This window comes from Mobula hypostoma, chromosome 5, assembly GCF_963921235.1.
Source record: "Mobula hypostoma chromosome 5, sMobHyp1.1, whole genome shotgun sequence".
NCBI lineage: Eukaryota > Metazoa > Chordata > Chondrichthyes > Myliobatiformes > Myliobatidae > Mobula > Mobula hypostoma.
The window spans coordinates 16,365,337-16,378,582 of NC_086101.1; the positions used below are offsets into that span (position 1 = coordinate 16,365,337).

At 43.9% G+C, this 13,246-nt stretch overlaps 1 protein-coding gene across 1 annotated transcript in view; it reads left to right on the top strand.

Annotated features, from left to right (window-relative positions):
• The window catches only part of LOC134346463 (C-type mannose receptor 2-like), a 66,600-nt gene that overhangs the window by 18,486 nt on the left and 34,868 nt on the right, over positions 1-13,246 (top strand). The window contains exons 7-9 of the mRNA XM_063047831.1: positions 18-89; positions 4,173-4,232; positions 11,004-11,372. Coding sequence (XP_062903901.1) covers positions 18-89; positions 4,173-4,232; positions 11,004-11,372 — 501 coding nt within the window. The remainder of the gene's footprint in view (positions 1-17; positions 90-4,172; positions 4,233-11,003; positions 11,373-13,246) is intronic.

A 13,246-nucleotide genomic window follows, 5' to 3' on the forward strand; every position in this document is an offset into this window, starting at 1 on the left:
TTTTTCTCTTCCAACAGGGCAGCTGGAAGTGTCCACTACTACCAAGTCCAATAGCTGGGCTGTGCAACCCACCAAAGCATCAGGTGCAGGTAAATATATGACCTGCCCTTTGCAAAACAACCTGGAACATTAATGCTTAGCACAGGAGATGCTGGAAGTCTCGGGCATCACACACAAAACACAATTGGAGCTCGGCAGTTCTGGCGGCAACTATGGAGGGAAATGAACATTTGATGTTTCTGATCAAGGCCATTCATCAGGACTGGAAAGGACGGGGACAGAAGTCAGAATAATAGGTTGGGAGAGAGGGAGAAGCACAAGTTGGCAGGTGATAAGTGAGGGGAAAGATGGGTGTGTGGGGTTGGAGGGGATGATATGAGAAGCTGGGAGGTGATAGGTAAAGGGCTGAAGAAGAAGGAATCTGTGGACCATGGGAGAAAGGGAAGGAGGTTTTCTTTCTAGGTTGGTTTTCTTTCTACAGATACTATCCAAATTACTGACTGTTTCAACATTTTCTGTTTAGATCAGAATTTTATGCAGGTAAAGTTCAATAAAGTGTAGTGTAGTGAGCTCATTGAAACCATCACATCCAGTATGGAACAGATGGGCCAAATGGCCTGTAACTGTCATATTTGTCTGTCGAATTGGCACAGTGGCATAGTAGGTAGAGCCACTTCCTCGTGGTGCCAGAGACCTGGCTTTGATCCCATGGGCACTGTGCGTGTGGTGACTGCACCCTCTCCGTGTGACAAAGTGGGATTCCCCCTGTTCTCGTTTCCACCTGCATCCCAAAGGCATAGAGCTTGGTGGGTTAATATGTCACAGTAAGATGCCCCTAATGTGATAGTTTGGGCAGTGGGTGGGTGGGTGGGGGGAGGTCTGTGGGAACTGTGGCCATTTTGGGGAAGATTCAGTAGGTGGTGAAAAGAGGGTTGTCTTAAAATGAAAGGTTGAATATGTTTGGTCCATACTCACTGGAGTTTGAAATAATGAGAGGAGTTTTTTTTTAAAAGTCAGACTATTCTAGGGACTGAACAGTCTTCAAAGATGTGTGGATATGTGGGTAAATCACCCAAGTGTGTGGTGAATGGTAGAATCTGGGGAGAGTTGATGGGAATGTGGGGACATGGGGAGAATAAAAAAATATGATTAATGTAGGGTTAGCGTGAAGGGTTGTTGATGGTCAGCACCAATTACATTTCACATTAACTTTCTGCTACTTTTCATGTTTATGTTAACCCTCTGGTTCAAGTCCTGCCGCAGTGCCTGTGCAATATGACTCCTTTCCTGGCTGGCTGCCAGTGACTAGAGGTGTTCTGCAGGGGTTGGGGTTGGGTCTGCTAGTTTTCACATTACATGCCAAAGATCTGGATGACGGAATTGAAGGCTTCGTGGCCAGGTTTGTGGACGATACAAAGCTAGGTGGAAGGGCAGGCAGTGTTGAGGAAGCAGGGAGTTTGCAGGACATGGACAGATTAGGAGATTGGGCAAGCAGGTGGCAGATGGAGTACAGTGTGGGGAAGTGTATGGTCATGCACTTTGGTAGAAGGAATTAAGGTGTAGGCTATTTTCTAAATTGGGGGTGAATTCAGAAATTGGAGGTGCAAAGTGATTTGGAAGTCCTTGAGCAGGATTTCCGAAAGGGTAACTTGCAGTTTGAGTCGGTAGTACGGAAGGCAAATGCAATGTTAGCATACATTTTGAGAAGACTGGAACTTGAAAGCAAGGATGTAATGCTGGGGCTTTATAAGGCATTGATTAGACTGCACTGAGAGTATTGTGAACAGTTTTGGGCCCTAAGAAAGGATGTGCTGTCGCTGGAGAGAGTCCAGAGGAGGTTCAGGAGAATGATCCTGGGAATGAAAAGGTTAATGTATGAGGAGTGTTTGATGACTCTAGGCCTGTACTCACAGCTGTTTGGAAGAATGAGCGGGTGGGATCTCATTGAAACCTGGGGGATATTGAAAGGCCTAGAGCGGATGTGTGGATAAATGTTTCCAATAATGGGGGAGCCTAGGACCAGAAACCAAAGCCTCAGAGTAGAATGACATCCCCTAAGAACAAAGATGAAGATAGTGGTGAATCTGTGGAAATCACGGATAGCTATGGAGGCCAAGGCATTGGGTATATTTACAGTGGAGGTTCATCAGTACTTAATTAATCAAGGTGTTGGAAGTTATAGGGAGAAGGCAGAAAAATGGGATTGAGAGGGAAAATTTTACAGCTGTGATCCAATGGCAGAGCAGACTCAATGGACTATCTCAGTCCTGTGCAGTAACCCCCCCCCCACCCCACTCCATACCAGATAGTAATGCAGCCAGTTAAAATATCCTCCATAGTACAGCTGTAGAAATTTGTGAGTGGTGACATACCAAATCTCCTCAAACTCCAAATGAAATATAGCTGCTGGTATGCCTTCGTTGTAGTTGGATCGGTATGCTCGTGAAGCAGATTAAGTGCAGTTGATTTTTAAGTGAAGTATATTTAATTCTGAGGAGAAATTCTTGTCAGAGATTGACAATTTACAACAGATTTGAAAACACAAGTGCTATTTTTGCAAAATGGAAAGACATACCAATGGGTTCCATCACAAAAACCAAGGCTGAGGAATGGATTTTGTATCATTCCCACCAAACCTGTCTGCCTTGGTTTTCTACAAGTTGGCATCATTATACACCAGTCATTGAAAGTGGGCATGCAGGTACAGCAGGCGGTGAAAAAGGCGAATGGTATGCTGGCATTTATAGCGAGAGGATTCGAGTACAGGAGCAGGGAGGTACTACTGCAGTTGTACAAGGCCTTGGTGAGACCACACCTGGAGTATTGTGTGCAGTTTTGGTCCCCTAATCTGAGGAAAGACATCTTTGCCATAGAGGGAATACAAAGAAGGTTCACCAGATTGATTCCTGGGATGGCAGGTCTTTCATATGAAGAAAGACTGGATGAACTGGGCTTGTACTCGTTGGAATTTAGAAGATTGAGGGGGGATCTGATTGAAACGTATAAGATCCTAAAGGGATTGGACAGGCTAGATGCGGGATGATTGTTCCCGATGTTGGGGAGGTCCAGAACAAGGGGTCACAGTTTGAGGATAGAGGGGAAGCCTTTTAGGACCGAGATTAGGAAAAACTTCTTCACACAGCGAGTGGTGAATCTGTGGAATTCTCTGCCACAGCAAACTGTTGAGGCCAGTTCATTGGCTATGTTTAAGAGGGAGTTAGATATGGCCCTTGTGGCTACAGGGGTCAGGGGGTATGGAGGGAAGGCTGGGTTCTGAGTTGGATGATCAGCCATGATCATAATAAATGGCGGTGCAGGCTCGAAGGGCCGAATGGCCTACTCCTGCACCTATTTTCTATGTTTCTATGTTTCTATGTCATTGGCACATGATGCTTCTCAACTACGTTCACCAGGCCAGGTGGATGGAATGTATAATTAAGCCAATGTGGATCTTCTTATTTCACTTGATTGCCTCATAGTTCAACTAGGCCTATGATAATCCCATCATTTCCCTTGAGTAATTCAAGAAGGTGAGTCAAGTGTTCTGCTTACAAGTTTAACTTAATGACGACAAACTTCTTGAACTTTGGACAGTTTTTGCTGCTGTGCTAAAAAGCAGAGGTCAGTAATAACACACACAAAAAAAACAAAATATTGGGAGAACTCAGCAGGTCAGGGAATAAAGAGATGACATTTTAGATTGAAACTCTTCACCAGGTCTGGTCTTAGCCTGAAATATCAACTCTTTATTCCTTTCCATAGATGCTGCCTGACCTGCTGAGTTCCTCCAGCATTTTGTGTGTGTGACTCTGGATTTCTAGCGTCCACAGAATTCCTTGTGTTTACAGTCAGTAATAAGTCTTTTGGCCCCGTAAGTTGAATGTCCATCACATTCCTGAACCTGATGGTGTGGGACTTCAGGCTTCTGTACCTCCTACCTGATGGTAGCTGTGAGAAAAGGGCATGGCCCAGGTGGTGGGGAATCCTTGATGAAAAATGCTGTCTTCTTCAGGCAGCACCTCTTGTCAATGGTGGGGAAGGCTGTGCCCATGATGGACCGAGCTGTGTCCAGGACTGCCTGCAGCCTATTGTGACCCTGTGCATTGGAATTACTGTAGGGCTTCTTTCTATTGCTGGACTTTCTCTGACCCTTTGACCTTTTTTTTTAACAGCTCCTGCCTCTGGAGAAGGGGATGCCTCAGCTGATTGGGCCACAAATTCCTCAGAAACAGGTGGGTACAACAGCCTGGACTTGAAACAACGTTACTCAGGAATACCTTAGTCTCCAGGAATAATTATTTTCTAGGCTCTCAGAATCAAAAGCAGAAATCTTCAAACATCTTCCCACTCTGAGAAAACTTGACTGAAATTCTTTAAGGTAAAAGAACCCTTAGGGACAAGTCATCACAATATGATCAAATTCACCCTGAAATTTGAGAAAGAGAGGCTAAAGTCAGTTGTATCAGTACTACAATAGAGTAAAGGGAATGACAGAGGTATGAGAGAGGAGCTGGCCAAAATTGATTGGAAAAAAAAAGAACGCTGTCAGGGATGACGGCAGCACAGCAATGGCTGGAATTTTTGGAAGTAATTCGGAAGGCACAGGATAAATACATCCCAAAGAGGAAGAAGTATTCTAAAGGAAAGAAGACACAACTGTGGCTAACAAAGAAGTCAAAGCCAACATGAAAGCCAAAGAGAAAGCATATTATGGAGCAAACATTAGTGGGAAGTTAGGATTGGGAAGCTTTTAAAAACCAACAGAAGGCAACTAAAAAGTCATTAAGAAGGTAAAGAAGGTAATAAAGAGAAGGTTAAGAAGGTACAAGAGTAAGCTAGCGAATAATATTAAAGAGGATACCAAAAATTTCTTCAGATACATAAAATGCAAAAGAGAGATGAGAGAAGTTACTACAGCTAGAGAGAAGTTTCTTGGGAAAGTGAAAGGTCTGAAAGTGGATAAGTCACTTGGACCAGATGGTGTACACCCCAGGGTTCTGAAAAAGGTGGCTGATGAGATCTTGGAGGCACTAGTGATGATCTTTCAAGGATCACTGGATTCTGGAATAGTGCTAGAAGACTGGAAAATTGCAATATCACTCTGCTCTTCAAGAAGTGAGAGAGGCAGAAGGAAGGAAACTATAGGCCTGTTAGTCTGACCTCAGTAGTTGGGAAGATGTTGGAGTTGATTATTAAAGATGAGGTCTCAGGGTACTTGGAGGCACATGATAAAATAGGCCATAGTCTGCATGGTTTCCCTAAGGGAAGATCTTGTCTGACAAATCTGGAATTCTTTGAAGAATTAACAAGCAGCATTGGTTGATGTTGTGTACTTGGATTTTCTGAAGGCCTTTGATAAGATGCCACTCTTGAGGCTGCTTAACAGGAGGCAAAGAGTGGGAATAAAGGGGGCCTTTTCTAGCTGGCTGCTGATGACTAGTGGTGTTCCACAGGGGTCTGTGTTGGAATCGATTCTTTTTACGTTATATATCAATGATTTGGATGATGGAACTTATGGTTTGCTGCAAAGTTTGCAGACATTATGGAGACAGGTGGAAGGGCAGGTAGTTTTGAGGAAGTAGAGAGGATAGAAGGACTTGGCTAAGGAGAATGGGCAGATGGAATACAGTGTCAGGACATCTATGGTCATACACTTGGTAGATGAAATGAAAAGGTTGACTATTTTCTAAATGGAGAGAAAATACAAAAAAATTGAGACACAAAGGGACTTGGGAGTCCTTGTGCAGGATTTCCCTAAAGGTTAATTTGCAGGCTGAGTCTGTGGTGAGGAAGGCAAATGCGATGTTCATTTCAAGAGGACTAGAATATAAAAGGAAGGATGTAATGTGAAGCACTAGTGAGCGCTCACTTGGGAGCAGTTTTGGTCTCCTTATCTTAGAAAGGATGAGCTAAAACTGGAGAGGGTTTAAAGGAGGTTCATGAAAATGATTCCAGAATTGAATATGAAGAGTGTTTGATGGCTCTGGGCCTGTATTCCCTGGAATTCAGAAGAATGAGGGGTGACCTCATCGATGGTGAAAGGCCTTGATAGAGTGGATGTGGAGGGGATGTTTCGTATGCTGGGAGAGCCTAAGACGAGAGGACATAGCCTCAGAATAGCGGGGAATCCTTTTAGAATGGAGATGAGGAGGAATTTCTTTCACTAGCCAGTGGTGAATCTGAGGAATTTGGTGCCACAGGCAGCTATGGATGCCAGGTCATTGGGCATATTTAAGGCAGAGGCTGATAGATTCTTGATTGGTCAGGAAATGAAGGGATATGGGAAGAAGGCAGGAGACTGGGGCTGAGAGGAAAATTGGATCAGCCATGATGAAATGGTGGAGCAGAATCAATGGCCAAATGGCCTAATTCTGCTCCTATATCTTATGGTCTTATGGCTTTAAGACCTCCCATAACCCTAGCAGAATGAGCAACCTATGATTAAGGTCAGCAATATACCCTTTGGGCCTTGAGAAATGAATTCCAGAGTGGTTTGGGACTTCAGGCTTCTGTACCTTTTGCCCAGTGTTCCCTCCAAGGCGTGCTCGTGTGCATGCACACGTCTCTTGCTACTGGTGCACAAAGGAATTAAAACTGCGCACAAAATGTTGTCACCCTCTACCTCGTCGATATGTTCAGTATATTTCGTGATCGTACACAGTCATATTTCCTTTTCCAGTTGCTGATGTGGATGGTGTTGACAATGTGGACTTCGTGATGATTTGTCAGCATATTTTAGAACCGGCTTTTTATTGAAGAAAATTATTGGTTCACTATGTTGAATTCCAGAGTGAAATGGCTGAATGAAACTGTTCAAACTGCACACTGAAAGCTTATGAGGTCAGAAATGTGCAGCTACGAGAAATATTTACGTACAATACAGAAAATGGTGTTACCTGCATCTATTTTTCGATGCAAAATTTGCTGGAGAATTTGCAAGTGGGAGGAAGTAGGGTGATATTTGGAAACCTGACCTTTTGAAGCGTCATTTAGCAATCAAATTGCATATGGACGGTATGCAAAAGCTAGCGAGAAAATCCTTCATTGCCCACTACAGGTCTGCTACGTATGCTTTGTGAGAGTGCAGATGAATGAGAGTGAAAGTGATCAAATCCAGAGGAGATCAAAGTTCTCATTGACAGTGTTTTGCTAGCTGTTAAAATGAATACCTCTCTATATAAAATTCAGCACACACATGTTGTCACTGTGCAAAAAAACTGCACAGCACAAGATTTTTGTGCACACTGGTCATTACAAGTTAGAGGGAATTTTGCATGTTGGCTAACAGCAGCAGTAAGAAAGGAGCAGAATAGAGGGACAAGCATTAGAATGGAGATGAGGAGGAATTTCTTCGGTTAGAGGGTGGCGAAGCTGTGGAAATCATTACCAGAGACGGCTGTGGAGGCCAAATTATTAGGTATTTTCAAAATGAAGAATGATTAGTAAGGGTGCTTATGGTTACAGGGAGAATGCAGGGAATGGGATTGAGAGAGAAAATAAATCAGCCATGATGGAATGGCGGAATAGACTCGATGGACCGAATGGCCTACTTTGAGTCATATGTCTTATGATCTTATACAGACCATAAGTATATTAGAGTGGGAGGAATTTCTTCAGCCAGAGGATGCTGAATATGTGGAATTTATTGCAGAGTTGGGTAAGTTCTTGATTTGTAAAGGTTACCAAAAGATTGCCAACAAAGAATAGAAAGGTGCAGAGCTTTTAAAAAAAAATGCAGGCCATTCGGCCCCACAAACCTGCTCCAACATGCCATATAATGCCGACCTACCCCAGGCTTCAGCTCTGTGCTAATTCCTCATCAACCTCAATTCCCCTACTTCGACAAAAAGTGACAATTTGAATGACCCAGCCTCCACTACTCCCCCGGGGTAGAGATTTCCAGAGGTTCACCACCGTTTGCAAGAAGAGACAATTTCTGTGTACCACAGTTTGAGATGGCTGCCCCCTTGTCTTCTTGCCCCAAAGAAGAACAACATCTTAATTTGAGTTTGTCTGTGGGATATCGAGCACAAACCAGTTGGGCCAAATGGCCTGTTACTGTCCTATAATTAAAATGGCTGTGTGTATCTGTGCTGTAAGCTTGAAGTCCTTTGAGGAAAACAAATTATGTCTTCCTGTGAAGGGGGCTCATCTATTCATAAATCCGCAAAGAATGTTCACCAGTAATAAACCCTGTTTTGTAGTTAAAGTTGCATTTGTTGTCATATGCAGAGGTACATAGATGCAGAAGTACATTGAAAACTTAACTTTCAGTAGCATCACAAATGCATAGCATTAGAGACACAATGTTCACAAGGAAAGTAGTGTCCACTTTATTAGGTACACTTGCGAACCTGCTCATTAATGCAAATATCTATTCAACCGATCATGAGGCAGCAACTCAATGCATAAAAGCATGCCAACACGGCCAAGAGGTTCAGTTGTTGTTCGAAACATGGAAGAACTGTGATCTAGGTAACTTTGACTGTGGGATGATTGGAGGTACCTAATAAAGTGTTTATTGGGTGTAAATTAAAAATAATTTCTTCATTTCTTTTAATTTATACAAAAAGTAATTGGTAAATGGATTAGAGTTGAGATGAGGAAAGTGAAATTGAAAATTGGTTTATTACTGTCACATTAGTATCGTACTTCGATAATAAAGGGGAGAGGTAAGGCCACCAGTGTTTCTGTCATCCTGGATGTCTGTGAAGAGTACAAATTTCAGGCTGTATGCATTCTCTGATATTAAATGAGCCTTTGAATCTTGAATCTTTGAAGTTTGAACTTGAACTGAGGCATAGAGAAAGGCTTTGTTTTACATGCCATCCATGCAGACCGCTTACATTGAGGTAGTACAGGGGAATAAGCAACTACAGAATTCTGAATAAAGTGTTACAGTTACAGAGAAAGTGCAGTGCGCGTAGACAATAAGGTGCAAGGCCACGACAAGGCTAGAAGGTCAAAGAACCATTGCATTGTACAAGAAGCCCATTCATAGTCTGATGATCATGGGAGAGAAGCAGTCCACGAGTCTGGTGGTACGAACTTTCAGGCTTTTACATCTTCTGCTGGATGGGTAGATGGGGAAGAGAGAATATTGGGGATCTTTGATTATGTTTGCAGTGGGAAATCTAGACAAAGTCTGCACATGTCACCCAGAACAGAGGGCAGTTCTGAAAATCCCTGCCACAAACCGTAAGGCCATAAGATATAGAAGAAGAATGAGGCCATTTGGCCCATCGTGTCTGCTCCACTATTTCATCATGGCTGATCCATTTTCCCTCTCTGCCCCAATGTCCTCCCTTCTCCTTGCATCCCTTCATGCCCTGACTAATCAAGAATCTATCAACCTCTGCCTTAAATATACGGAATGACTTGGCCTTCACAGCTGCCTCGGGCAACAAATTCCACAGATTCACCACTCTCTGGCTAAAGGAAATCCTTCTCAACTCCATTCTAAAGGGTCATCCCTCTATTCTGAGACTGTGCCCTCTAGTCTTAGACTTCCCCACCATATGAAACGTCCTCTGCACATTCACTCTATTGAGGCCCTTCAACATTCGATAGGTTTCAATGAAGTCACCTCTCATTCTTCTGTATTCCAGAGAGCAGAGACCCAGAGCCATCAAATGCTCCTCATATGAAAAGCTTTTCAATACCAGAATAATATTCATGAACCACCTTTGAACCCTCTCCAATGTCAGCATATCCCTTCTAAGATGAGGAGCCCAAAACTGCTCACAATACTCCAAGTGAGGCCTTACCAGTGCTTCATAAAGCCTTAATATCACAACCTTGCTTTTATATTCTAGTCCTCTCAAAATGAATGCTAACATTGCATTTGGCTTCCTCACCACCGATCACCCTGCAAATTAACCTTTAGGAGTCCTGCACAAGAACTCCCAAGTCTCTTTGCACCTCAGATTTTTGATTTTTCTCTCCATTTAAGAAAATAGCATACCCTTTTATTTCTCCAACAAAAGTGAATACCAGTATACTTTCTGACACTGTATTCCATCTGCCATTTCATTGTCCATTCTCCTAATCTGTCTGAGACCCTCTGTAGCCTCTCTGCGGTCTCAAAACTACCTGGCCTCCACCTATCTTCATATCGCAAATCCTTGCCATATTTAGAAGAGCAGTGACCTGCAGGGTCCTGGACTCAGCTCTGGAAGGCAGGGAGATATTGGAAGCTTACTTACGACCAATTCAGACAAAATATGCCAACTGCCTCCTTTTGCTGTTGAAGATAGTTAGTAAATGTGTAATTCGAAAAAATACAGGTTTCGGATTAAAATACAACCTTCAGATCTATCTATTCTTCTCCCTGCCTCTAAAGCAGCCAGCATAATCAAAGACCCTACTTACCCCAGACAATCTCTCTCCACTCCCCACTCCCACTCCTTTCCCATCAGGCTGAAGTTACAAGTGCAGAAAGCACATACCACTAGGATCAAGGACTACCTCAGCTTCCAGCCCACTGGTGAACGGACCTCTTGTACGATTAGATGGACCTCACAATCTACCTTGTTATGATCTTGCACCTTATCATTTACCTGCACTGAACTTTCTCTGTAGCTTTTAGACTTTATTCTGCATTCTCTTATTGTTTTACCTTGTTCTGCCTCAGTGCTCTGTGTAATGATCTGGTCTGTATGAACAGTATGCAAAACAAGCTTTTCACTGTATCTTGGTATATGTGACAAAAATAAACCAATTCCAATACCAATCAATCATTAAACCACACAGACAAAATGCTGGAGGAACTCAGCAAGCCAGGTGGCGTCTATGGGGAGGAATAAGCACGAGATTTTACAGATGCTGGAAATCCTGAGCATACACACAAAACACTGGTGGCCTCAATCCTCTCTAGACTCTTGACTATAAGACTTTTTGCTGAAAATTTTCCATATATCATAGGATGGAATTTCTTTGGTATGTGTGACAAGTAAACCAATTTACCTATTTATTGTACTCTACTTTCAACCTTGCCTTCCAAGGCCTGCACCTGATTTCGAAGCTCTCGGGAAGAAGCTACCACTTGGTTTCCGAAACGAAGAGCTGGGCTCAGGCCAGAGAGCACTGCCAGAGGATGTTCACCGATCTCGCCAGCATCCCGAGCCGAGAGGAGGAGGAGGTTATCATCCGCTTCGCTGCCCCCGGGGAGCGCCTGTGGATCGGACTTTATAATGATGGCCAGCCCCCCAACGGGTGGAAATGGACAACTGGAGAGAGCTTCAGTTATAATAACTGGGCTCCGTGGTACACAGAGGACTTCAACGCCACGTTTCCCATCTGTGCGTACATTGACGTTGGTCAGTGGATGGACACAGACTGCGATATCACACTGTCTTTCATGTGTTACAAAGGTATTATCGCTGGTTGGCTCAACTTCAGGAAGAGTTATGCCCAGCAACAGGAAGCTGGAACAATTCAGTAGGTCAGGCAGCATCTACGGAGGGAAATGAACGGTCAATGTTTCGGGTCAGGACCGTCCGTGTAGACCATAAAAGTAGAACAAAGAGCAGTACAGGCTCTTCGTCCCACAATGTCGTGGTCACCTTTTAACCTACTCGGGGTGTCGGAGTTCAGAGGCCAGTTCCAGTGTTCTCTGTAAGCAAGTCTGTACGGTCCTTCCTGTTTGCATGTGGGTTTGCTCCAGGTGCTGTGGTTTCCTCCCACAGTCCAAAGGCATAACAGTTAGTCAGTTACTAGGTCATTGTAAATTATCCCCCGATTAGGCCAGGGTTAAATCAGTTGGTTGCCACCAGTTAGGTTAATTGAACATTGTAAATTACCCCATGATTAGGCTCGGGTTAAATCAGTGGGTTGCTAGGCAGCGAGGCTCAAAGGGCCGAAAGGCCTGTGCCGTGCTTTATCTCTAAATAAATAAATAATCCTTCCCTCCCACATAGCCCTCCATTTTTCTTTCATCCATCTCACTATCTAAGAGTCTGCTAAATGTCTTTAATGTATCGGCTTCCATCACCATCCTCAGCAGTGCCTTCCACACACCTACCACTCATGTAAAAAATGACCTTTGACATCCTCCCAAACTTTCCTTCACTCGTTTTACAATGATGTCCTCTCATATTTGCCATTGCCATCCCGGGAAAAAGGCCCTGTCTCCCCATTCCGTATGTGCCTCTTATCATCTTGTACACCTCTATCAAGTCTCCTCATCCTCCATCACTCCAAAGAGGATAGCCCTCACTTGCACAACCTTTCCTCATGCTCTCTAATCCAGGCAGCAACCACCTCTGCACCCTCTCTAAAGCTGTCACATCCTTCCTGGGTGGAAGGTGACCAGAACTGAACATGATATTTCAAGTGTGATCTAACCAGAGCTTTATGGAACTCACAGCCCTTGAACTCTCTCCCAAACAATGAAGGCCATCACACCAAATACACTATCACCTGTACGGCAACTTTGCTGGATCTATGGAGTTGGATCCCAAGACCCCCCCGTTCCTTCACACTACAGAGAATTTTGCCATTATCCTTGTATTCTGCTTTTGAGTTGGACTGTTAGGGTGGAGGGGAGGTTGCTGTTGTAAAGAGGTGAACAGAAAAGGATGGAGCAGGTGATAGGTGGATCCAGGTGAGGAGGGATGATAGGCAGATGGAGGTGGGAAGAGTAGAAATAGCGAACGAGGAGGGGAGGTGAGAGCTGAAGAAGACATTGGGTCTTTTGCCATTTATCAAATGTCTTGCTTTCACACGGGATTCCATTCATGCCTTCTAATCTATGCTGTTCCTCAAAGTAATGCTATTCTCTCATTAATTTCCCTGTAACCCACCTCACTCAACATTACCTCACAGTAACACCCCCAATTCTCCCAACAACATTCGGGGCAATTCACTGTGTTCTTCAGCCTGCCAACCTACAACTCTTTGGGACGTGGGTGGAAACCGGGGCAGCTTAGGGAAATGCACACCGTCGGAGCAGAGCTTACAAACTCCACACAAACAGCACCAGAGGTGTCGAACCTGGGTCACTGATGCTGTGAGGCAGCAGGTCTACTGTCTGCACGACTGTGCCACTCTAAAGCTGGGGAACCTTAGCGTAGATAACAGCCACAGGGATTCTTGTCTCTTTCCATCCTGACTTTTTAAACTAGCATCATAGAAACTTTTAACAGAGAGGAACTCTCTGAGCAGGAAGATCTCCTAGGGACCAGTAAATCAGTTTTATAAAAGGCAGGTCAGAGGGATGTTAATATTTTTCCACATCTGATTGCTC